We start from the raw sequence: 26,596 nt of genomic DNA on the forward strand, positions 1-26,596 counted from the left end.
TGTTCTTCATTGTCAGTGGTAACAAAACGGTCCCACACAAAGAAATATAATTTTTTTTTGAAGATCAGTGGCAACTTGATGATGTAAACTATTAATTTATGGTGCAGGGTGCACTGGACTTTAAATCAAAGCACATATTTTTTTCCTCTGTGATCTTTTCTTCAACAGGATAAAACCTAAAATCTAAGCAGATTGACACAGGGTCAGAGGAGGAGGTACAAATAGTACTACCACATGAAACAAAAAAATGTAACGTGCATCATTCTCACAGCAGCTTAAAGCACCAGACTTTTCTCTTTTCTATAACTTGTACATGGCCTCATAATCCGCTAGCGTAAACAAATGAACAGAACTTAAATAATGCACACAAACAGAACTTGAACTTGTGTACAGTGATGTATCATGACAAGTGCACTACAAATCTCTGAGGCCATGCAGCAACCCACCTGTTTCGCTGTCTGGCCACTAGGTGTTTCCGCACTCTCCATCAGCAGCTGGTCACGTTGAAGTAGCTGCTGCTCAAGCCGCTTGACAGTGGATTCGTACGACCGCTGCAATGTTTGCATCTCCTGCTCCTTCTTGTGAAGCTGCGACTTGGCCTCATCCAGTTGATGCTTGAGGACTCTGACGCGACCCCTTGACGCTTCCGCAGATGCGTCATGGTGCGGAGTTGTGGGCTTTGACACATCTTCACATTGTTCCTGACAAACAGTAACAGAGCGCTTAAACATAGCGCCACTCAAGTGGCAACGCAAAGAGAGGTTTAACATAAACATAATGTTACAAAGAGAGTTCTCAAAAAGAAAAGCTTTTCTGAACGTAGTTAAACATGTAACTTCATGGCAGTTTCCTTGATCACCCCTGCTAATAGTGTACATAGAACAAAATATTGCAGAAAAGGCATGGACTTAAATATATTCAATGTCAAACAGTTAAGGAAGACACAAACTAGTTCATTCATTCGGGATACTGAATTAATTTGACATGCTGTGGTATCTCATCAGCTCACAGCTGTTAAGCATGAATCTAACCTTTTACCTACTACTAGTCCAAAATACAATTAACCAATTATAGTCATTAAACAGCAGACATGTACTACATTCACCTGCCTTTTCCTGTTCTTTGCATTCACGATTCACTGATCACAAACATGACTTACTCATTGTTATTGTTTAAATGACACAATTACTACTGTTACTTGACTCTGGTAATCCAAGCTTGGCATCTTGGTTTCAAATTCCCATTGCACCCCCCCTCCCCCCATTTCCAACAATGCCTTGACCCTCCAAATGACATTTCCTGCAGCATCTACATGGATTTCCACCATCAAGATAAACTTTGCAACGTACATAGCAAAAGACACAATTGTCACAATTGGGACACACATACAAACACAAAGAAAAAACACACTGACGACAACACAGGTGACACAGCAATTCAGCAATAACGTGCACAGCAAAAGTTATTACAGCATATCGAAATTGCAATTTGCAAGCTTGGCTTTTAAGAAGGAAGCGTACACATCGAAACCAATGTTAATAAACTCAGTAGGTAAGGCAAGCAAAGGCAACAACAAGCACTCTTACCACTTCAGGTGATGCCTCATGCTGGGCCTTTGCTTGGTTCGTGAGCTGAGCAATCTTTGCCCTCGATTGGAGCTTCAGTTTCTGATACCTAGCTGCACTGTCCTGCAGTGGGGGTAGGCAGGAAGAATAGGAAAGGCATTAAAAAATATGAAGAGCAAGAATAAAGAGCAGCCAAGCAGACCTCCAGTTCTTTCTCTTTCTTCTTGAGTATCTCCTCATTGGACCTGACAATGTCCTTGAGCTGCTGGATGAGCAAGTCCTTGTGGTCGGGGTCGTCCATCGTGAATCGTAGATGTCACGCTGAAAGAAAGAAAAAGAAACAAAGCTAGAACCGGCACAAACTCTTCAGCTGCTAGCTGGGGTGGCCCAATCCAGAGTTCCTGTAAGCAGTACATAACTGGAGCTACACAAGGTGGCAAGCTAATGCTGGATAAACGAAATGCATTTTTGTTCAATACAGCACAAGCTGTGCACTGTAAGAAAGATATGTAAAACCAACATAATCTAACTTAAGCTTAGCAAATGTAACCTAACTGAAGTGTGGATTAGAGATATAATATGCACAAACAACATTTCAGTTTAGATAGAAGTAAGAGTTTGGCAGGTTATGGAGTGTGTGAAGTAGATAACTTATCTTGTGACAGAAACTGGTTATCTACCAGTTTCTGTCAGTGGCACCTTACTGGAATTATACTAAGCAACGTTACGCTAGAAACAGAAAATATATTTTTCTTCAATACCATACAGCCTGCACAGTATAACCTCCTCAGACCCGAAGCCCACTAAAGGGCATAATAACTTTTGAAGCCAGTTGTTGTTACCAACTGGCACATTATGAACGTCAAAACACTATTTTTCATTTGAATATTTCGGTTAGCTGCTGAAGGCACCATCTCCATGTTAGTGGAGAATGTAACCATCTCTGCATCATTCTTGTGATAAAAACAGTTTTTATTGGCCAGAAGACATAGCTGAAGATATAACAACACGTAGTACACTAAATTGTCGATGTTGTATCCTCTATTTCTAAGTCAAATCACATAATTCGAAAGGTATTTCATGGTTGCCTTCTATCGTCTATGATGGCACACCTAACCGAACTTGGGGAATTTTCACAAAAACTTACAACAGTAATGCCCCTAAACCACTTTCACATAATTCTGTATGCTTCAGACTGTAAATCGGGGTTGGATACCTTACGTAATTGCACTTTAGGTAATGCTGAAAAGCAATACATTTTCCCAATCGGGTACTATGGAACCGAATTGGATAATGACACTACATAAAACAAACCTAACCTAATTTTGACATAACCTAACCAAACCTAACTAGAAATATGGATTAGAGATCTAAGATGCTTAGCTAACACTTTAGTTTAGACTGGAAGAAATAGAATTTGTCACACTATGGAATGCACCGAGGGGGTAGCCAAGGATCTGTTAGTGCAACAGCATGGATGACAAGAAAAGGGAAATGTAGGCAAGGGCAAGAGAGGATTTAATGAAGTGATGAGTAAAGAAAATCTGCAGGCATAGGGTTGGTTTGTTAAACACAAACTAGGGGTCACTGGGTACCCACGGGAATCTATGGGAAAAAATCTTTGTCCTGCAGTGGACTTAATTAACTATAGGCTGATGATGACAGTGTTAACACGGACAAGCCCGACGCCACAGTTGGTCAATGAGTCGGAAGTGGTGCATATTTCCAAAGTGGCAATATTAACATCATGCGTTTAAGCATGTTCAGCAACAAACATGGCAACTACAGCATCCTGATGCTGATGCCAAGGATGTGGAATCAGCCATGACAGTGTGTGAATGAGATAAACATAACTCTGCTGAAAACAAAAGCCGTTTAGAAAGCACTGAAGTGCTACACATGTCATCTCAATCATGCAAATGTGTGCATCTAGGAGCTCGTGTTTATTTTAAATGCAGAGCAATACTGCATTACACGATTATACTAATTAGATTTATTTGTGCTGCTCCCAATGGAAACTGACAAGAAGTGAGGTAATGTGCAGATTGTTTGTACACTGTGAACAACTCACTTTTTGCAGTAGTTTTTCATTAGTAGAGTTGCCTTTACATAACCATTATATAATAGTTCCATACTGTTAACAAGTGTGCTGGAATGATGTCAGCTTTGTAGAGGGGTGCCGCACATGCATAAGCCAGCGCTATCTGTCGCATTCACTGACAAAAACTAATATCTAATACTAAAACTAATATCTTCGCCAACAGACTATGCCTTCTAGAAAAAATACATTTATTACGATTAATCATTGTGCTACTGGAAAAGGATAACGGCAAGTGATGTGATAGAATGACAGGAGTAATTTGTTCTGACGCCCTCTCTTGGTGTCTTTTTCCATGAGCCCCCCCTAATGGTTATGTCAACCACTCAGACCAGCTTGCGACACTTAGAAAATTCTTACTGTTTGACTTTAATTCCTTTGTCATCTTGCACTCCTGAGCGTGTATCTGAGCAGGCGCAAGCTTTGTTGCGAAGGGTATGTAGATGTTCGAGTATGTCATGTAGATGTCATGTCAGATGTCATGTAGATGATTCAAGTATTTTAACACACTTGTGAGGATTGGCATCCATCGTGCGGCTGTATTTGTCTTTATACGTGCTTCGCCGCGTGACCGCTAACCAGACCAGCTCACTACCCTATTTTAGCAAAGAAAGCGACAGGGAACAATTGCGACTGCGAGAAACGTTCATCATTTGGGACAGCTGTCGTACGGACTAGAAAAGGTTCAGCCTTTTGATTCCATTGTCTAGAGGCTTGGTCTCGATGACGCTTATAGCTCAATAAATTTGAGAATTTTCTTCCGTCATGCAACATTTCAATCCCTCAATGCGAAACATATTCAGCAGCATCGTCTAGCTAGGTTTGACATTTGCGTGAAAATTCAAATTGCAATGTTTCGTTAAAATCCCGTGAGGCACACATTTGAATACGGCAAATTATGTCTCTGTTCCGCGATCACATTCAGCGTAAAATGCGGCGTGACCGGTCCCCAAACGACAATGAAAAGAGTGAAACTTCCCATGTTACTATAGTGCCCAGAATATACACGTTACTAGAAGATATATCTGCTCTTACAATACGACGAAAAACATTAAAACGAATAAATTGATGCAATTATCAGCACAGAGTTATCACATGGTCCCCTAAAGGTTTTATGGTCGAGTAGAACCTCAGATACAATAATCGCCGATCGGAAACTAACGCGAAGCTTATGACTCGCAGCTTGGCTTAGCTGTTACAGTTAATTCGAACGGCATTCACCGCCACGTCAGATACGGCCAGATAGACTGACCCAGGCGCTAACCTTCCACTAAGCCATAATCAGGTCATTGTCACCGCCAAGCGCAAAACATAAGCAAGCGAACACATAGGACGTACCCAATTGAGAGCGGCCGGAGAACATCTGTTTGCGTGCCGCTGGACCGCTCCCTCCAGTTCTTTCAGGACACATTCATCCTCCCTCGATCATGCTGTCACTATAATTTAACAGTCACGCTTAAGCTCTCGCTTTCCGATATGTTAGCGAAACGGCGCGACGATTCACTTTATTGTAAATACGAGCGCTAAGAAAAACTGGCTACGTGGTCCTCTTTCGCTTTTAGGGTCGTTTACATGGGCGGCGCCATACTTATTTGTTCATGTGACCTTCCAACATGGCGACATCCAAGCAGAAACGAAACAGGAACTCCCATCTAGAGAGATGCGTGTTTAAAAGAGACTTGCTGCGAAGAAAAAGAAAAGAGGCTTCCCTGTGTAGGACTCGCAACACAAGGCCAGCTTTGCCCACATTTGTTGCCCTAACGTGGCAACAGGAGAAAATTTAGCCGTGGATTTGCGTTCATATGTGGCTTGCTCGCGGTACTAGCACAGGTCACGAAGTTCTCCACAAGCACTCTGTGCCACAGTTTTGCATGGCCTCCGGGACCGGGGCATTACGCTGGTTGCAACTGCACGGCGCACCATAATGTAGGCAATAATCTTCAGGGTCATATATATACTTTTCATTGCGCACTGCCATAGCTGTGCTGCAGTTTAGCCATAGCACCGCTTTTATGTCACCGTTCATCCTCAGACAATAAAGCACTTTGGTGAGCTAGTTAGCACATCATTCGGAAAACAAGTAGCGCGACAAACTAGACTATACAAAAAGACAGCGCAAAGTCTTTTGTCTTCTTGTTTAGTCCCATTTTTGGCGCTGTTCATTTTACTCGAATGAACAGAGGTGCGTTGGCTGGCATAAAGCAAAACCTACGTTATCGGTCACTCGTTGCGATGGGTGATAAAAAAATTAACCGGTGGGCAAGAATCTTTACGTAGTACCACGACCGTGGTGATACACGGCTCCTGGGTGAGTGAGTGAGTAAAAACTTTATTGAAAATAAAATAAAGTAAGGCGCGATGGTTGGGACCCCTATGGACGCACGAACATTTCCGCGCAGCAGACTTATGACTTCAGCACACGCTTCAGCAGCAGCGGCAAATGCGGGACAGTTGCCAGACTGCCTAAGCATTCAAAATAAAAGGGGGGAGGAGTAAAAAAAATTGGATTCCATGCCGATATTGTGATGTACTAGACATCCTCCAACACATGGTGTTGGTGTGCCCACACCGCGAGAAAAACAGTCAAGACGATGCCTCGATCAGAACCACTACAAGCGATCGAAGAAACGTGGGAGGCAATGTTAAAGGCACAGAGCCTGGAAGATCAGCGAACTGGTGGACCGGGCCCGGGCTGCGGCATTAACCAATGGCTATCTGGATAAGAGAGCCGCCCACCTAGGGCGAAGAAAGAACGTACACGTTCTCGCTGTTTTTTCACAATAAACGTTCATTGAATTCCTCCTCCTCCACGCACACAATGGAATCGGTGATGCGAAGCTTTGTTTAACGTTTACTGGAATGTCTTCTCCACTTCTGTGTAGCTCAATACTGTGGTTCCATTTTGTTCATCTTATTTTCTCCAAATCCGGTAGCTTTTGTTGCTTACTTGTTCACTTCTTGCCTCTTGTTCAGGCATATACCAATTTAGACGGATTGGCCAATAATGTTCACATACCCAATGGCACACGTGCCTGGCTGGACGTAATCGGCGAGTCAAATTACTATTTGTACTCTTACCCAGTGACCAAGTTGTATAATCTGCAAGACCTGCAGCGACAAGCCTGCTCCCGCATAGTGGGGAGAGGGGGCAAAGAATGCTTCGCTTTAAAAACTGAGATCATGATAAGTCCACATAGTTTGCAATTTGGTGAATCGATGCCATGATCGACATAATTGCATCGCAAAAATAATCATGGCCCAAACAAAAATGACCGAGTACCACGAAAGTACTACACAGTCGAACGCCTTTATAACGAAATCCTGCTATGAAACAATTCGTTATACACGTAACTTTGTTGTAAAGGTTGCGCACTGCGCAGCTCACATAAGAACAGGGGCAGTATTTTTTTCTTCGTTTACATACAATTTCTTTGTAGAGGCACTTGACTGTACTCTAGGAGAAGCTTGATTTTCAGTAGTGTGGCGGCAAATAAATTTTATGGGCGCATTTTGTAGTGTCTCGTAAAGGGATCAATTCATTTTCCCCTTCTGCTTCCAAATAACCTACATGAATTTAATGCCTCACCACTGCCATTCTGCTATGGTGAGGCATGTGTAAGCAAAACAAAGCCATAATTACAGTTGTACATTAAAGGTACTCGCCAAATGTTCTGACCGGTTGTCACTCTAAGGCATTTATCAGATGTAGTAACACGAGCACTTACGAGGAAGCTTTAGCTCGGGTCCAAACTCCGACGCGGCCTATTCGAATACATGTAAAACGCAAAAACGTTTTTCTGAGCAAACCCCAGGACCGATTTTGATGAAATTTGTTGCAATTGAGAAAGTTAAATTCTAGTGGCTGCTGGAAGCGGAATTTCGATTTAGGGCCTGAATATTGTTACAAGAATTTTCAAATACTCGAAAGCTTGAAAAATGTAGAAGCACGAGGTTTACAACTTACATTGTTATGTTTCGTTTAATGGTTCTGCAAAAGGTTTATTTTCATATTACTGAATTTTTTGACATTCATGTGTAACAAATCCATTTTGTCCGCTTTACATGTACTATTAGACACAATTCACAGAATATTGGTATCATTTTTCATTGCCGAGCTAAGAGTTGTAAAACTATACATAGTTTCGTTGTCTGAAAATTTCTGATTTTTCCTAATTTTTAATAAAAAGTTGACGATCTAAATCAAAATTTCGAGACCAACAGTCACTATATATTTTAAGTTTTTCTTTTAAATTCAACAAACCTCGTCAAACTTGGTGCAGTGGTCGCCGAGAAAAACCAAAAATTCTCCTTTTACATGTATTTAGATAGGAGCACCCGAGCTCCCGATCATGAACAGCAGGTTGCCATTATCCCTCAAGAGAAAAGTGTATAACAGCTGTGTCTTACCAGCACTCACCTACGGGGCTGAAACCTGGAGGCTTAGGCAAAGGGTTCTATTAAATTGAGGATGCAACGAGCTATGGAAAGAAGAATGATGGGTGTAACGTTAAGGGATAAGAAAAGAGCAGATTGGGTGAGGGAACAAACGCGAGTTAATGACATCTTAGTCGAAATCAAGAAATGGGCATGGGCAGGACATGTAATGAGGAGGGAAGATAGCCGATAGTCAATAAGGGTTACGGACTGGATTCCAAGAGAAGGGAAGCGTAGCAGGGGGCGGCACAAAGTTAGGTGGGCGGATGAGATTAAGAAGTTTGCAGGGACAACATGGCCACAATTAGCACATGACCGGGGTAGTTGGTGAAGTATGGGAGAGGCCTTTGCCCTGCAGTGGGCGTAGCCAGGCTGATGATGAAGACCCAAGCCAAAGCTTCCTCTGAAGTTCACCTTGCAAGTTTGTCTGCTAAAGTTTGCAGTAGCAATGTATGGTGCAGCTCTTGCATGCTACATCAATCCCAATTCCATCGAGCTTCATTGACCCTCGAGCCATTTGTGCCATGGCAGTCATACTATGGTTAGCATTTATGGAACAAGCAGCTATTGCAACAAATTTAGTTGCAAGCACTTTTTCTTTCTTCTGAGTGTGCTGTGCCAACACATTTCTTAACATACATCCATGAGCCAACATTTGTGTGTTATACCATGCCTCTCCTCCTGGAATAGGATGATTCAAATTCTACAACACTACATTACAATGACCAATGAAAAACATCGACACAAGGAAAGCACTCAAACACTTCACAGGTGAAAACCGGTTTAATGTAAGCCGCAAACTAGCATACAGGGCCGACATCCCTCAACACAGCCACAGGTATACAATGCTGACTACTATGCATGTGAATTTCAAGAAATGAAACTTTGCAGACACATACACTACATTTCCATATCACATAAAATATAAACACAAAAGAAAAAGTTACTTTTTTGCCATCATTATGTACAGAAGTTTCATAAGCAACTTCATTCGTTTCCTCATAACACTGTCATCATATATACCAACTTCGTTTAAATACATCCTAAAAAGCTAGCTCAGGTACCATGCGAGACAGCTTTTATTTTTTGTACGATTCTTCAGTTTTGTGTTGACTCTTTAGTATCATTTGCACTCCTCTAACGACCTTTAAAGTTGAACACATGTATGCAAAAATGCTGAAATGACTATGATCGTCTCGCTTCAAAAGCAACCTGCTACATCGCACAAAAGAATCCAGTAACTCCCAAACGCCTTTTGATAAACGTAAATGAAAGCTCAACATTATCTTTTGCAGATTTGGCATGCAAGAGCAAAGAATGAAATTTTAAGAACAAGCTTCAAGCCACATCCTCCCTTTTCAGATTACGTGAAAAGTGTAGAAATGCTCTGATCAGGCAACTGCCAAACTGATTTCGATTACATTTGCTGCACTAAAGAAGTTGAGAAGTTACTGTCGAGAGTAATTTTTTAATTTAGGCTAATGGATGTGTTACTAAAATAATCTCTAGTCCTATAAGCAGCATGTGCTGCAGAACACAAGGTAAACAAAATATGTTCGTTACATTCACCTTAAAGCTCTAAATGATGTGGTTTACAGTGTAATGTCTGCTTCTTAGTAAAAACTTCGTGCTAATACTATTGAAAGTGCCCTATCCACACAAATTTTTAATAACAGACAAAGTGGCATAAATCTGAAAGCTGCTCCCCACAGTCATTATAGATTTTCCTTTCTTTTATTTAATATGCAATAAATTTCATACACTGCAGTTCAGCAGCTACATTAACGAGGTCATTTCTGTGTATCGCACATTTTTAAGGAGGGATACCACAGTCAGCCCAAAGATAACACTCCTCTTGACCAAAGACTCATAACCACAGGGAAAAGACAGTTGTACAAAGACCTGAAAAACAGCAATTACATGTGCTTAAAGCCTCTGCATGAAATACAGTCATTAACTCCTTTTTTTGTGTGTGTGCGTGCTTTCATGCAAACATTCCAATGACCTTTCGTAACAATGCAGTGTGTGAAAATTTTAACAATCCCAAAACTGGGCTTTTTTTTTCATGACACCGTGTTCCAAGACCCATGCATACATACGTGAAACTGCCAATGTACGCGGAGCCCAAGCCTATTTACAGAGCTAGTGACGTGCGACAAAGACATCATTCGTGACATGCGGGGAACAAAATCATCTTTACTGCGGACTCGAACCTCAATATAGCGAATTATCACATACGATGAAGTAAATCTGAAATGTCACCGATATTGATGCGTAAAGAATATATGTATACAATGAATATCAGATATAGGAAGTTATTCCAATGTTGAATGCAACTTCATTACACAGAGGTTCAACCGTACGACTTTGATGAGAAAAAAAAACACCATTGCGGAGATTTCCTCGCGGATTCATCTGCAACCAGAATTTTTTTTTTATGTTTTAAGCCTGCACAATGCGGGCCTCCACTCGACGCAGCTGAAGACATATTTTACACACCGTGAATCACGTTTTCCTTTTTACTCGTTGAACAAAGTCAGGCCATGGAAGTAACAACTTCAACGAACACAGCACAAGTATACAGAAGAGACGACTGAACAAGTGAATGTCGCATCTCTTTAGACACATCAACCTCTGGTGCCACCCCTGGGAACCACTGCATGATGGTCACGGTAACTTAGGCAAGCAGGTAACTTTCTAACTGCAGAAAATGTGTTCGTTCCTACCCACAATGGCTGTTGCCAGTGATGGTCATAAACGTCAACAGTGGCCACCTTTTGGGTGATTCGCAGGAGCAAACTAGTTGATGGCAGTTAAACGTGCGCTGGATTACAAATGCAAGTTATTAAAAAGCACAAGCGTCTCACCAAGATGACTCTTAGAAACACTAGAAAGTGCCATAATTATGCATTTCAGCCAACGCAAGAAATGAAAGTGACCCCCACCCCTTTTCCAAAAGGAAAGACAGCATTTCTTTTTTTGGGATATCTTGAAGACAAACGAAACTGATGAAATGAGCTTCAAGAAAAGCACAACAGCTTCTTAAAAATAATGTTTCGAAGCTTCACTCATCTGCAGTTTTCCAAATGGTCACTTTGCAGACTGACCACCAAGACCAACTTCAGAATGACTGCTTATGCTAGTTACTCGCCATGCCAACCATTGACTACCATATGCTGCATGAAAGAATGTGCAAGTCTTAATTGCTGGCAGTCAAGAAAGTGGGCATGTGTGAAGAAGCCAACAACGAGTCACAGGGTTCGGCCTAATGCCTACAAGCAATGAATGAAGGAAACTATAGACCAGTGGAAAGCAGATGGAAACTCGGGCCAAACTATGAAAAACTGGAGATCTGTCCTATCTAAAGAGAGAAGATATTCAGCTAGTCGGTCAGCATTATAGAAAAACATGCCAGTCGTGACGACAGAAAATGTGGCACATTAAAACACATCAGAAAGCTAGCCACGTGAATTGTCATGGGTACTGGCAACAATATGGGCAAGCCTACAGCAGGAAAAGCAATCAGCACTTCCTTTGCGCAACAACTCTGTACAACTCGGTTCTCGATTCCACACGCCACGGCTAGGGCCAGTGAAATTTGCAACTTCAACATCAAAAGCTCAACACTCTTCGAAGTTCACTGAACAAACCACAAAACAAAACTGACGCTCGCTTCACAGTCAACTTTTTTTTTCTTGTTTCAAGAAAACACGCCATGTATAGAATATAGACCTCTTTTTTACATATTTCATTTTTTTTTTTTCCTCGAAGACTCTCGCGTCAAAAGACACGGCGAGCTTGCCTCGATTTTTTTTTTCTTCTACAGAACAGTCGTCCTTCACCCTTCGGGGCAATGTCTGTAAACAACCTTTAAGCAAAAATGCCATGTTGGCAAAACTTCCCTAGTAGACTGACACAAGATTTAACGTGAAGCTCAGAACATTAACTATTAATAGCAAGCACCTTCAAACTGCATGCACATTGAAAGTGTCAAACATTACGATTACAAGCGAGTTAACGTTTGCCAAGCATTTGTGGGGTGCTTGAACTGACAGTCTTTTGCCACCACATAAATACCATTTAGTGTTTATACAAACATTGCCAGCAATCATTTATAGCTGGAAGATGTACATCTGTATCCATCACAATCAATTTATTAATTCACAGTCTGTTTTACTGACTGGGTACTATGTTGGAAACACTGGAAACGGAAAAGCCGGAAACGGCAAATTTTTGCCAACAAGTATTTCAAACTTGTAAGACGTATTTAATATTGTGTAATAGCCTTGACCTCCTCCCCCAATGCAATACCAGTGCTACATATTCCTTAAAACCAATCATAAACGTAGATGAACAAACATTAGTTAATGAACAGACTGTAATGGCTACTTGCGCTACACTTAAGTGGCTAAATAAAGAATGTTCCTAATAAAAAAAAATTTCCTTATATATATATAATGACATAACTGCAAGAAATTATTCAAGAAACATGCGATCTTTAACTCTGCGCCCCACCGGGCAAACTTGTGACAATGCTGATGCAATTTGTGGCGGCAAAGACTGTTCCAGCTCCAAGATCCAAAAATGGCAAATGTTTGATGCCTCCCAAACACCAACAAGTTCCAATCAACGCAATGTAATGACGGCACAAAAATCACTAAATTTAAGCGGCATCCATATGCAAATTTCCCTCGGAAAACAACCCCGACAGCAGTGAGGGTCGACTGTTCCTTGAAAAGCGGCCCGAGCAACAGCCGTGCACGCTTTTGGAGATTTCATTTAAACTCTGCGTTAAAATCGTTTCTCGTCGCCTGTGACGAGCCTATGTACACTTTGCTTCTCGGCAGTCGCTGCTGGTTATATCCTCAACTGGCAAGAGTTGATTCGATATATTTATTTTAGCGTTGTTCCTTTTTTCCAGGAAATCCAGGCAGTGTCGTTCCGTTTTCGAAGGAAGTGTGGCGCACAATTACTTTTCTTGCGCTTTCTCCACACTTCCTCTGCGTTTCTAAAAAAATAAAGATACAGATGTCACAAGCACACAAACACACACACACGAGTCAAGGACTGAAAAAACAGGTAAGGGTAGTGGTAGGCTTGGTTTCTTTGTTGCTTTCTGAAGGCAGTGTTGACATGACACAGACTAAACAAAAAAGGCGTAATAAGACAACAAGCTGCTCGAGCTTACATGAGGGCGACTAAGTTTGTTTTGGAGCAGAGCTATCTAGTTAAAGGAGTTCAATTCTTATGTGGCAGCATGGTTGGTATGAAGTGTCAATCATGGAACAGCCACCAAAGAAGCCTGCATCGCAGCCCTGAAGCAGTCTTATGACCAAAGCGCTGACGAAAACGCACAGCCAAGCACTGGTGTTAAAAAATTGAAGTATAGGGTTTTACGTGCCTAAAGTACCATATGACACGAGGCACACCAAAGCGGGGGACTCCAAATTAATTTTGAACCCCTGGCGTTCCTCAACGTTCATCTAAATCTAAGTGCGGGCGTTCTTGCGATACACACCCATTGAAACGAGTTTGCCATATCCAGGATCGAGCCTGTGCCCTGGCATTGGCGATGAGCTACCACTAAGAATAGTTAGGGACGTGACCCTGGCCGTTAGAATGTGCAGTCACATGACAGCACCTTTGGAGGTGGTGCGGAGAGCACAGAAGTACAAAGCTCTAGCAGCCAAGACCAGTTTATGGATTGTTAACAACTGTGAATTCAGGCACTCAAACTATGATAAATAACCACAGCAAGGAAGAACTCAAGAACTGCTTGACTACCTCACAAAGCGTGCAATAACCACAGAAGTTTTCTTTTTCTCATGTGCGCCTGCACAGAATCTGTGCCCATCTATTGATCCCCTTACAGGTATGCAAAAGAATGTTATCTGCAACCTGACTGGTCACGAACAGCTGCCTCCAGAAAAAGGAAATGAAAGGTAGTCTTGAAAACCATTCACGTATCCACAGAACACACAAACCACGTCACACAGCATTCACACTCGGAGCAGAGAGAAGACCGTACAATAGTAGATGTAATATATTACAGGTAGTTATTTTACAGCAACAAGGCAACACCACCTAGTGGATAGTACAAGCACATGCTCGTAATCAAAGCAACATCAATATTTTCTTTTTATACAATAAAGCTTGTGTACAAGAGAACAGCAGAACTTGGAAACGCTATTAAACAGCAGCAAAGTGTTCCTCATGGCAATATAAGGAAGCCGATTGTCAATTTCAGTCAAGTGAAACAAAAGACAAAAAGCTGTTTCACTTCTGTCAACATGCTACCACTTTTACACATCAGCATATGGATTATTAAATATATTTTGCCTTTATCAGGCAACCAACTGCAAATGTCGACTGAACATATCACTTTTTGTGCCCTCATAGAAAGTTTTATGTTGAGGACTACTGACAGGCTATTGTCAATGTTTTTTTAGTGTTTTTTTTTTATTTCATTGAATGAAGGCCCAAATGCTCTAAACTCTAGAAAAAAAAAATACTGGCAAGCTTCAGACTGCACTAAATAACATATTATAATACTTGTTTCTGCAAACCAGTTTCAGTACCCAAGGTGTATCGCATCATAATACGCTGGCTTGCTCTGTTCCAGTGAGCACAGCCAGAAAAAATGAGTCCAGCCCTATATTTCTTTTATGGGCAATGTCATCATACATAGCCTTATTGCTACACTACAGAGGCAAATTTCGGTGAGTCATGATGTCATTTACGATGCCCTGTCCAAGGTTTCGAGGCCCACTTTAATATCAAGTTCAGTTATACTTATTGTCCCCAAATTTCATTCTTGCTGTCATCCTTTTGCTTGCGAGAAACGTGCGGCAGAGTTTTTAAGACTTCAAAAATATGTGTCAATACTCCTTGAACCTATAGCCATGAGCGAGCTTCCCGTACAAGGCATCAAACCAACAAATTCTGTTCCATGAATGGAAATTGCTTGCATTACATCAGTAGCTGCCACTAAACGTAATGTTAACTATTGCTGTTCACTTTGCTGTCGTTACTAGCCCTTCCACGATTCTGACCCGAGGAAAAGTAGAAAAAGCTTTGCTGCACAATGCAGCACAGCTCAAAACGGTTTTGGTAAAACAGAGAGACGGCTGTACAGTTACGCCACACGAGACTTGGCAATGCGTTCATTTTAACGGTGCAAAAGGAAACAACCAACGACAACATCGGGGCAGAGGTGCCACCGAAGTGCCGTGAATGTGCCCATACGAGGCTGCAGTCACGCACATTTGCTGCACTCGCACACGATTGGAAAAAAAAGATGTTCACAACGTCCACACGTACAAGAAAGAATTATCGTTTGCCGTACTTGCACATGACAGAAAAAGAAATGTTCCCAATGTCCACACACACGCCAGAAAGATGAACGCTCACGCCCGCACATTTTTGCTGCATCTACACATGAGAGAGAGAAACAATCACAATGTCCACACATGCCAAAAGGAAAGGAACCACCGAAGTATAACGCATGACAAGAACAACAGACACAGACTACACATGAAATGTGATGCATTAGAAAAACTGGGCTCGCGTCGATGCAAATACAGTAGAACAGCATTAGGCATTACAGACAGGACTCTACACGTTCACTGTAGAACATTTCCTACATATATACATATATATATATTTTTTTTCCTTTGGACTTCGGGCATTGCAGTACACTGGACTCGAGTCAAATTTCAAGCGGCACGGGAACACGAGGCACACCCGTCAAGAGCCATTTAATGTCGATCGTGGGTGAAGCCAGCTGTTTAAAACAGAGCGGGCTGTGCCTAAGACAAGATTTTTATGCTACGATGCTACAGTTAGCGTAAGGGGGGACACTATGGAGAAGCGATCCAGATTTGTTAGAAATGTCCCTGGGTTAAATGAATGCTGAAAACTGGGCCATTGAATAGGCACGCTTGTATTGCGTTACATTCGCATTGCAGCAGCTGGGAAGTATGCCAGCCTAATGTTCAGCAAAAGCATAAACATTCCACTGACAGGAATTTCATGCCTGCGGTCATAAGGACACTGAAGCTGAGCAGCCAAAATTAACTCTGACCACTTATAAATGTTCCCAGAAGCCTCTGCGTAAAGACATCACTGCAGCCCACCCTTCAATGGAATGTGGCCGGCATGCCAGGCAAACAAACCCGCAACCTCTTGTGCAGTAGAATGCCATGCTCACTGAGCCACTGTCGCAGTTAACAGAATTGGCAACATCAGCAACTACAGGCCAATGGCGTAGAATCCTGAAGATACCAACATGACTGACCCGAATTTGGGATAAAACAAGCACTTCAAGCAAGTCCAATGATATCTGTAAACTGTAGGTCAACATCTTTTCTATTCTCCAATTAAGCAGCCATTTCCAGCACAACCGTGCAAACTTTGGCCTATGCGGAAAGCTTTGTGTCCGTCTTCCGATCACCGCTGCTGGCTTGATTAATTTCAGACTTTCTACACAAACTTAACATGGTTGTGACTACACAACAAGTTCTTAATTTACAGGAAGTGAAGAACCGAAAACTAAGGCCCTACTGAAGAGAAACTCTCTGCTGGCAGGCTTGCCATACAAGCGGGTGATTGCATATAACTGATATCTCACGCACGCACAACCTCACACACATGCAGATGTGGTGCACAATGTAGATGACAACAAATGTAATGTGAAAAATGTTAATCAAACCTGTATGGTTTTTGATGACACACTAATAATAAATAATGCTCCCTACAAACCTTACAAGAAATAATAGAAACAGTGGTCCCCCGCCGTTCACTATTATGTATACACACGTACACACACACATACTGCGTCGGGCGGATGTAGCTCGTATGCAACGCGAAACTGAAGGACCACATCCTAGCCCCTTCAAGCCAAGACAAATGGTCATGATGCAAGGGACAGTTACCAGTGCACAAGAAATCTCGGCCCTTGTTCACCCAGCAGGCATCGATTTCATCACGTCACCAATCACACTATCGTCACGCCGCTGTCACATCATTACCACGAGAAGAGAAGCGTCAATTAAATGATGAAATGGCCTTAAAGCAGGTGGCACCTTGTGGTGTACATATTGACAGTCTTTAAACAAGTGAACTCTCCTTCAGATGCAATCGAACCAATTTAAGCTTAGCAGTTCAACAACTGATGTGAACGTTTCTTCGGGTTGTGACTGTTACATAATATATCCCGTGGTACGCAATTGCTCATATGCACCAGGAGAAATACTGCATTCTTCCATGAAATGCCAATAATGTTTCCACGACAACTACAAATCTGCACACATAAAGATGATCGGGGTGTCTCTGTGGCCTTTGATAGCATTTCAGATATTCCCGATTTGTCCATTTCCAGCCATTGTGACAGAGCAGTGACCCATGTCGTGGACGGCCAGTTTCAGTAGATCAGCCTGAAAAGTCTCTTTTCTGACACAAACCCAAGATACTATAGCGGTGACAGGATGGAGAGAACACAGCCACGCGAACAGGGCTTCAAAAGACCATGCAACTGTGACAGGAAGCGCAAACTCCATGCGTAAATGTGGACACAGTGCAACAACAATTGGAATGATAGTGTCACCACAATCATGCAAGTTTTCAACATCGCTTGCAGCCTATGAAATGATTCGGCACAACTTCAGGATTATTCAACACTGAACTACGACTTCAACATGAAATGCCAGAACCCAAATGGCCTTACGGAAGCAAAAGAATCAGTTTCAAATTTCACTCACACAATCAACACAAAGGGGGCCTGCCGACAAGTCGCACCAGACGTATAGGGAGAAATAATCGAGAGGTGAAAGTGTCAAGTATGGTGCCAGTAGGGAAAACAATGCACGGTCCACTTGCAATCGTCTTGCTGATGGATGCTTGAGGGTCCCAATGATGATGCAGAAGATGCCAAGGTTGACATGAAGGAAAGAGCTTAAATTTGGGAAAGACACGCCTTGTGGGTCTGCTATGAGGTACCGATGTCATTCACTCGGGGCGTCCCATGTGGCAGCCTGTTGTTAATGGCGTTGGCCACTGCTTGAACATCCTCTTCGTCATCCTGAAAAGTGACCAGCATCGCTAGATTAATATCCTGCACTGATGGCCAAGGACCACTGTATGACCATGGTTGAGCCTTTCTTAAAAGCATACTGTCTATTCTGTGTATTCACCACATACAGTTAATCCTCGATATAATAAACTTCAATATAACTAAATTCTCGATATAACAAAGCATTTAACTTTTTATAACTTCTGCTCCATAGAACACCGCGCATTTTGAGCCTCAATACAATTAAGTGTGTTTGGATGCAATTTCAATATAACGAAATTTCACTACCACCACGAAGGAATGCCAAAGCAATACAGTCGAACCCGGTTATATCGAAGTTGAAAAAAAAAATGCTTATCAGTTTGATATAGGGCATAAGTAGATATAAGCCTGCTGAAGAATTGGGTGCCATAAAAGCATATACCATTTATAAAAGCACTTTACTGATGAAACTAGCTTAGTTTCGCATGAAATAGTCCTGTATGTTTTTCTGCTTGGGCAACTACACTGCATGCAATGCATGCACTTCTCCGCATTGTCTAGAGTCAGAGCAGCTGAGGCTGCAACCTTCCGCATTCGCGCAAAAGCGCCAGACTAGCGCGAGTGCACCAATCATCTCTGATGATGTCGGCAAAGGATTGTCGTTGCTTTCCTCATTGTGCCCACTATCACTTGTGCTCAGTACAATGTCTGCAATGTAGTCTTCAGTTTCTGGTTCTCCCGTGGTCGCTACACCAATATCTGCACTCACAAACTCCTTGACAGTTGATCCGTTAATGGCTTGCGGAAATTCTGACAGCTCGCTCCAAACTTCGGTGACACCGGCAATGGCTCCGTCACACTCATCAAAATTTTCGGAGTCACCACCGACCACGCGGAAGCCGGCACGTCTGAAGCAATTTCGGATAAGCCACTTGCACACGGCCGCCTCAACGTTGACATGAGTACGCATCGGGCGCCACGGGTACCGGGTCACAAGTTTGTCTGCTTTAGCCGTAATCTTCTCTTTATTCTTCCTTCAAGATCGTGCTGAGAGTGCTCCTCGGAATCTTGCACACTGCGGCGACATCATCCGACTTCTCACTGCGTTCGACTCTGTTCACAATTTTGAGCTTCACAGTGAAAGGTAAATTTTGTCACTTGGTGCTAGCCATCACGGCAGCACTGCGGGAGAAGGCCCACAAGGTGCAAGCACAATGAACCAGAAAAGCAGCGAGGCCAATCAAGAGCCTCTGATTGGCTGTCTGAGCTAGCACTGCGGGCAGAACCGGGTCATTTTGTGCAGGGGGGTGACGACGTCTCGCATGGCGCGGTGCGGTCACAGTAGGCAGGGCAGTTGGATGAAGTCGCGCCGCCGAGTTCTCCCACTGCCACGAGGGAAAGAAAACTTCCGGAGGCACTTGTGCGCCGCTTGACTTTCGGTATATTGAGAGTTGATGCTATTTTTGTTTTATGTAAGCGTAATTTTCGCTATATATACTCATTGCAACTATACCGTGCTCAGAAATTGTTCAATATACAGGATAATTCGATGCAAACAGGTTCGATATAGTCAGGTTTGACTGTAGACGGAAACTGCCACAGATGCAGATGGTCAAATGGTTGAGTTAGATACGTAATTAATTAGTCTTTACAGCCCACGCTTAGCGCCGCTTCTGCACAGTAACAAACAACGAATGGAAACATGTCCTGCCCCTGGTTTTACCGCTGCCTCAAAGAGACAAGCAGCGGGGAATAGGGGACAAATTCTGCTGTCTCACGCACTAAAGAAAATTGCCCCCTCCTTTGTAACACAAAGAAGACGGCATCTCAGCGTGACATGCATGGTCCATGAGAAGACACAGGGAAACAGTGCTGTCATAGTGTAGCAATTCCTTCCGTTGGTTCTGTGCCACTCCTATCGTCCATCATTCATGGCCAGCTGATCCCTTTGGCAATCGGAGCACAACGCCACTGTGGCCAATGGCAAGCATGCATACTAAAAGGGCACATACATGCCTTCATCTTGGAGGTAATCTGCATCAGATATTAGTTTGTTCTATATGTCTCAAGGAAAATTTGCGACTTGGCAAACAAGTACTACTTTAGTTTCGTAAAACCTGATGCAACATTCAAACTCATAGGCACAGCCCAAATTTGTAAACTTCGAAGAAAGTTTGGTGGTGGGGGCAGGTGTGCATTGTGAACAAATGTAGATGCCAAACATTGTTATCTGCACAACATCCCAAGATGGTGCTTAGGAGTACTGACATTTGCATCTCCCTGACTGAAAGGGACTTCCTCACCTCAGAGTCATCGTAATCCTCAGAGCTGTCCTCCGAGTCATCCTCGTCCTCGGAACCTGGGTCAACAATGGGTGTGCCGCCGTGGTCTCGCAGCAGCAGCACCAGTCGCAGCATGTCCTTGCTGCGCGGATTCTGCCGCTGCGCGTCCCACAGGTGGCGCAGCGCCGTCTTGCGGCCATAGTCAGTGGCGTTGACATCGACACGGCCAGACCGGAGCAGCGCATCGGCCAGGTCTGGCCGGCCCAGCCGGCAGGCCAAGTGGAGAGGAGTGGCACCACAGTACCGTTCCTGCGTTGCACAGCACGGGGGGGAAAAAATTCACTGCTTCAAATGCTTAGGGCGACATCAGCTTTGCAACAAAGTTCTCTTTAGCTACTTGCCCCAAGTTTTCATGATTGGCAGATGACAACCTAACACATTAGAGGGTAACAGGGGTGAGGAGGAAGGAGTGAGGATTTGAGAGAGAAGCACAGGTGAGGAAGGAGTGAGGATTTGAGAGAGAAGCACAGGTGAGGAGGAAGAGTACATAGCTGGGAAGGAAGCACATGCATAGACGAGGAGACAGGTTGGAGTGCGACTGGTTGGCAGAGGCGATGATGTCCCGCACCTAGGAGAAAACAGGGAGGGGGAGGGCAAGCAAGGGGCTGCATCCTCTCCACACAAGAAATGCCAGCGAGGTAACCGGATAGCTATCGCCGACTCTGACAATCATTTTTGATGGTCTTTGCACAAAAGAATATTTATCGCAACCCCTTGGGGACACTTACCCGAACGTTGGGATCGGGCACATGGTGCAGCAGCAGCTCGATGAGATCCAGCGAGCCGGACCGGACCGCCAGATGGAGAGCCGTGTCACCCGTCAGCGTCCTTTGGGACACCAAGGCAGCGGTGCGGGCCGAGTCGCGCCGCCCAGGCCGCACGCCGTAACGGGGCTGCAAGAAGTCAGTCTCCTCCTGAAGGCGAGGAGGGTGGGGGAGAGCACGAGGGGGGCCCATCACAAAGAGACAGAGAGAAAAGCCAGAGGCCGAGAGTGACGAGGCGCCAACCGTCAGAAAGCGACTCGGGAAACACGAGACGAGTTAATGGTAATCGAAACGCGACCAGATTCAGAACGACAATTCTAGGCCAGACGGTGAACTTAAACCCTTCATAAAGTTTTGGTCCCGCTCACATAAAAAAAAAAGAAGAATACTTCAAGCATCTGTACTTAGAAGACGTCCAGACACTGCCGTCAGAAAAGGGCAAACGCAGACTTCACAATAGGCACAGAGCAGCATCTATTATGAATCCAAACCAACTAGCCCGGCAACGTGCCCTAGTAGACCACGAAATCACCACACATTGGTGCCTTGAACGCCCAGACGCCTATGCTCGAACTATTTTCTCTAGCAAAGGGTTCAGTAAGAAATACCTCAATATTTATGCAATGCGATCTTAATGCAACAATTTTGAATAAACATTCTGAATTTCAATAAGTCATCTTGACATGCACAATTGCGCACGCAGTACAACATGATCACCTTAATTTCTGACCATGAAGAGTACGCTTATACCAAATAACAATAAAATATAGAGTTAGAAATTTATTAGTATAGTGATTACTTATTAATAGTTGGTCTGCTGGCTATCCGCAACTGAAGTTTTGCTCTAATAAGTCAACACTACTACGGCTCTTGCATTTCAAGTTTCGCACACATTAATTGGAATTTTGAGGTGCCCAACTCAACGTAAATCACGTGTTGGGCTTTGTGGGGTAAAACACATAATGCAACGACAAGTGTAGCCAAGCGCTTCCTGCGCTGTCTTTCGCAGTCTATGCTCAGCACTGCGTTTGCACAACAGCGAGCAGCACAGGGAAGCAAGCATGTCTTGCCCCTGGTTTTACCGCTGCCCAAGAGAGACAAGCAGCGGGGAATAGAGGACAAATTCTGCTGTCTCACGCACTAACAACAAAAGTTTGCCCCCTTCCTTATAGCACAAAGAAGACGGCAGCTCGGCGTGAAATGACTGGCCCAACAGGGAAAACATGGGGAAGGCGGGAGATGGAAATCCCAAAACTCAATTCTCCCCTTTAGAAGAACTCTACCTGTGCATATTGTGCTGCGGAAAGCATAGGTCGCCTTGAAAAAGACAATTCTAGTTGTCGAAACATTGGCTCCTGCTTTTTACCTTGTTCTCATTTTGCTCATCGTCTTGGCCCAACAGAACACATAAAGGAGCAGAGCTGGCATAATGTAGCGATTCCTTCCACTTGATTCTATGCCACCCTTATCGTCCAATATAACCCTTTGGTCACGTGTTTCAAGGAATGGCATTGGGATAGAATTGTTACTTTATCCCAGCCCAGATTACGAAAGATCACCAGAGTGTAGACTGGGCAAAGCAGTCAAAACACCATACAACAGACTCAAGGCTAGCTCTGTTAACGTTGACTGATGGACTGACTGATTATAGCATCCCAAATAATCAGCACCTGGCTGTAAACGAGGGCTTCTGATTAACCATGACTACCTGGGGGTTTCCTGATCTGCACCCTTTGTATCTCTTAAAACATAAAAAAAAGAAACGCTAAAGCAGTTTAGACTGATCAGGTACTCATTGAAAACTTTTTTTAATTTCACGGAAAGAGACTGATTACAAGAAGATTTAACAAAGGCCAAACCTCCAAATTTCTTTTTTTATGCTTGGCACTGAATCTACATTGCTGGTACATCGATGCCAAATCATGAATTTCAAAGTATTCCGTCACATTCAGGCTGTCATGGCAGAGCAAAAATTCTCAAAACGACAAGTTCAATTTTTTGCTTCTTTAGAATACAGACTCCTCTATGTTATTTAAATGGGAGTTAATTAACTGGGCCAGGGCAGACGCTGTCAAAATTTATGACATCGTGGTGAGTCAGCACGGGAACTTCAAGGCAGCATCACTGCCCATACTTTCTTTTGTCTTTTCTGGCACACCAAGCCTCTTTTCATGGCAAGGACACTTTCTTTTTTAAGGCGAAAGCTTTACTGGCTGCGAACTTGTGATTTCGCCGTGGCGGTGCTCCAAGAAGGCACATGACGTGAAAGTGCACGCCTCGCCGCGGCCATTTCTCTCTTTCTCTCTCGCTCCCTAGTCACTACGGCGCATGCGCCACTAGTAGCACCGAGCCACAGGTGTTCCGCTGCTGCGCAGCAACGCGCCTTTACGCCGCCGCCGTTTGGTATGACGTCGCACCGCATTCCTCGTCGTTGCGCTCGCCTCCGCTCGCTTCGCCAGCTGCGTCGCATGCCTGATAACATGTCGGAGGATTGCAAAGGAGAGCCTGCGTGCACCGCAACCACAGTTGAGGCAGCAGTATGGACGGCGACAATTCTGATAAGCAGGAGGAGGCCTGGGACCGACATCGGAACGAGATGAAGAGGAAACGAATCGCCCAGGAAACAGACGAACAGCGCGCCGGGAGACTGGTTAAACGCCACAACATAGCTAGACAACCATACTAACCTGGACTTGCAATCAAGATTAACGAAGGCTAACCATGCTATGCCTTAGCTTTTGCTACGTATATCCTGGCATAGCCGAGCTAAGCCAGTGCCAATTTTTTTTTGGTATTGTAGAAAGATGATTTACTAAAACAGCTGAACTCTTTTCTTTTTGGTGGCCCTGTAAACATTGTTTACATTTATCATTTTCCATTCGATCACCCAGTGCAACTTGCCCTCCGCTTTGCCAGTCTTTCAATTTCCAAGGAGAGGGTACAATACAGATAAGTCTAGAGTCATCCTTGCGCTTGTCTACTTAGCGACCCCCACTCGGCTTACCTCGGTAACATCCGCAAGCAGGTCGCTGGACAACCTGCAGTCGCCTCGTTGGCAAGCGAGGTGCAGCGGCGTTCGGCCGCCATTGTCAGTCACGTCCACCGTTGCCCCGGCGACGACAAGCAAGCGGGCCTCGTGGTGTCTGCTGCACAGAGCCGCCACGTGGAGAGCAGTCTGTTGGAGGAAAAAAGAAAAAAAAAAAGAGAAAAGTGTGAGAGATGACACAGGTGTTCACGCACGTGTCGCTGATGGAAACGGAGTGCAACGATAATGCTGCATTTTTCTTTCGTGCACTGAAGAACAGCTCCTTAAAGCATAAGAACTACAGCATAGTGCAACACTAGAAAGTTTAAAAAGTAAAAGATGCAAATGGTGAGCCCTCAGCAAAGAAACTTTAGCATACTCATGCAGAAGTAGAACTAGCAGCCCTACGGTCAACCATTATCTTTTTTTTTGCTTGCACGGCAAACAGCACTAACTTTGCGTCCGTGATTTCTCATGCTTTTTATCAAAAAGGCACGAAAACTTTAATACATCTGTCAGAATTCTTTGATCAAACAGCCTCACATCTAAGCTTGGTTCTGTTCAAAGGAGCTTTTTCTACTTTTGTTTACCTCAACTGGTTTGTAGCAGATCTAATATAAGATATCTAGCAGACATCTTGCACTAGCCAGTTGTGTTAGCTAATTTAGGCTGCAGGACAGGGTAAACATAGAATGCAACACACATCAATGATGCTGATAATGCTGCACCAACTGACCTGGCCACAGTCATTTTGGATGTCCAGGAGATCCGGATGCGGTGTTTCGCGAATTATGCGCAGAAGCAGCCTTGTCCAGCCTTTGATGACAGAGACGTGAAGGAGCCTGTCAACAAAGATAAAAGAAGAACCAAATGAAATTTCACTACACTCCCGGAAAACCTTGGGACAAACAAACAAAAGTGCAGATATCCATTTGGAGAGCTTAAAGCTCCCATCTGCATCACAATCAGCATAGTGTTGATTTTCTGCCTGTCACACATTGACAGTGCATTCACACTATGCATATGCACAGTATGTACAATTATATGTACTGATCTTTATATTACAGTGCTACATTACATAAATTTTGAATAGTATTATTTGTGATACAACATTGTTACGGTACAGTGTTCACCGTTATTTTATTAATAGAGATAACAAAGTGCAGGGGAACACAGTACACACATCACCTTTATGAAAGCTAATAAGCGATTGTGAGGCCTGCACCCTACACCAGCTGCTTGTGACGCCACCAACAGGTGACTAGGAAAGGCTTGACAGCTACTAGAGTAAGCAAACTGGTTGCCAGAAAAACTATGAATGCCAAGCCACGGCTACAGTCGAATAAAAGAAGCTCAAAATAGCCTCTGCAGTTGCCGCTAGTGTCTGTAAAGCTTATTGCAGTCGCCGTGGCAGCACTATAAGCAGCTGTCACGGGCAAGCGCTTGTGTGTTCCCTTTCATAAAGGGCGTGTGTGTACGTAATAGAATTTATAGAAACGACAGCATTATTCACTCAACAACAAAGTTGCACAATCAAATTTACATGGGCCATATTGCACTTTTATAGCTCAGCAGACCTTGCTCTGATCCTGCTAAAGTTGGCAAAATACAGACTTGGGCAAACAACACTTGGGCAAGTTCGGCACATGTTTAGCATCTGAAGCAAGGTGGTAGACAGGTGCTTCGCGAGAGTGAAGGGTAAGCTTGTCTTGCCCCTGGTTTTACCACCGCCTGATAGGAGCAGAGCGGCGGGGAATAGGGGACAAATTTTGCTGTCTCACGCAAGAATAAAATTACCCTCTCCTTCACAGCACGAAGAAGATGGTAGCTCAGCGTGAAGAAACAACCGATGAAAGAAGGAACAAAGGAACAAGACCTTATGGTGGGCATAGCTGCAAGAAACAGGCTGAATTATGGGGCTTAAAGTCTTACAACTGCGTTTTGGTTTACAAGAAAGGCCCCAGTGGACAGCTTAAGATTGATTCCGATCCCCCAAAGTTCTTCAGAGTGCACCCAAAGCATTGTACATGACCATTTTTTGCATTCCACACACAATGGAATGGGGCTGCCACGTTCAAAATCTAACCTGCAGCCTCACGCAACGAGCTATTATACAGTCAGTATGTGCAAATTCAGAGACGTCGGAACTTTAAAACCAGTCCAGCTCAGGCATTTGTCTGCAGCAGTAGGATATTTGTCCATGAAACGCTTTAACCTTCATCTTCTTTGGAAGATGGGAGTGGGTCATGCAAAATCTTTCCCAGTAGCAATGTGTGGTGGCCAAGAGACCCAGCAGTGGCTTTTCAAGAGGACAGCT

At 43.7% G+C, this 26,596-nt stretch overlaps 2 protein-coding genes across 6 annotated transcripts in view; both read right to left on the reverse strand.

Moving 5' to 3' along the window:
- Positions 1-5,740, reverse strand: part of LOC142564957 (uncharacterized) — a 50,188-nt gene extending 44,448 nt beyond the window's left edge. For all 4 annotated transcript variants that reach the window (XM_075676177.1, XM_075676175.1, XM_075676174.1 and 1 more), the window contains exons 1-4: positions 5,002-5,740; positions 1,768-1,886; positions 1,587-1,688; positions 447-701 (exon numbers count right to left, since the gene is read on the reverse strand). In XM_075676177.1, coding sequence (XP_075532292.1) covers positions 447-701; positions 1,587-1,688; positions 1,768-1,866 — 456 coding nt within the window. In that variant the 5' untranslated portion in view covers positions 1,867-1,886; positions 5,002-5,740. The remainder of the gene's footprint in view (positions 1-446; positions 702-1,586; positions 1,689-1,767; positions 1,887-5,001) is intronic.
- A 3,121-nt stretch (positions 5,741-8,861) lies between these two features.
- LOC142564959 (NF-kappa-B inhibitor alpha-like) overlaps positions 8,862-26,596 on the reverse strand; it is a 39,036-nt gene continuing 21,301 nt past the window's right edge. Inside the window, exons 4-8 of one of the 2 annotated variants that reach the window (XM_075676180.1) lie at positions 25,016-25,121; positions 24,259-24,429; positions 21,219-21,383; positions 20,452-20,739; positions 8,862-18,175 (exon numbers count right to left, since the gene is read on the reverse strand). In XM_075676180.1, coding sequence (XP_075532295.1) covers positions 18,083-18,175; positions 20,452-20,739; positions 21,219-21,383; positions 24,259-24,429; positions 25,016-25,121 — 823 coding nt within the window. In that variant the 3' untranslated portion in view covers positions 8,862-18,082. Of the gene's footprint in view, positions 18,176-20,451; positions 20,740-21,218; positions 21,405-24,258; positions 24,430-25,015; positions 25,122-26,596 lie in introns of both variants that reach the window. The other variant, XM_075676179.1, reaches the window with a different exon arrangement.

Source organism: Dermacentor variabilis, chromosome 11, assembly GCF_050947875.1.
Source record: "Dermacentor variabilis isolate Ectoservices chromosome 11, ASM5094787v1, whole genome shotgun sequence".
NCBI classification, from domain to species: Eukaryota; Metazoa; Arthropoda; class Arachnida; order Ixodida; family Ixodidae; genus Dermacentor; species Dermacentor variabilis.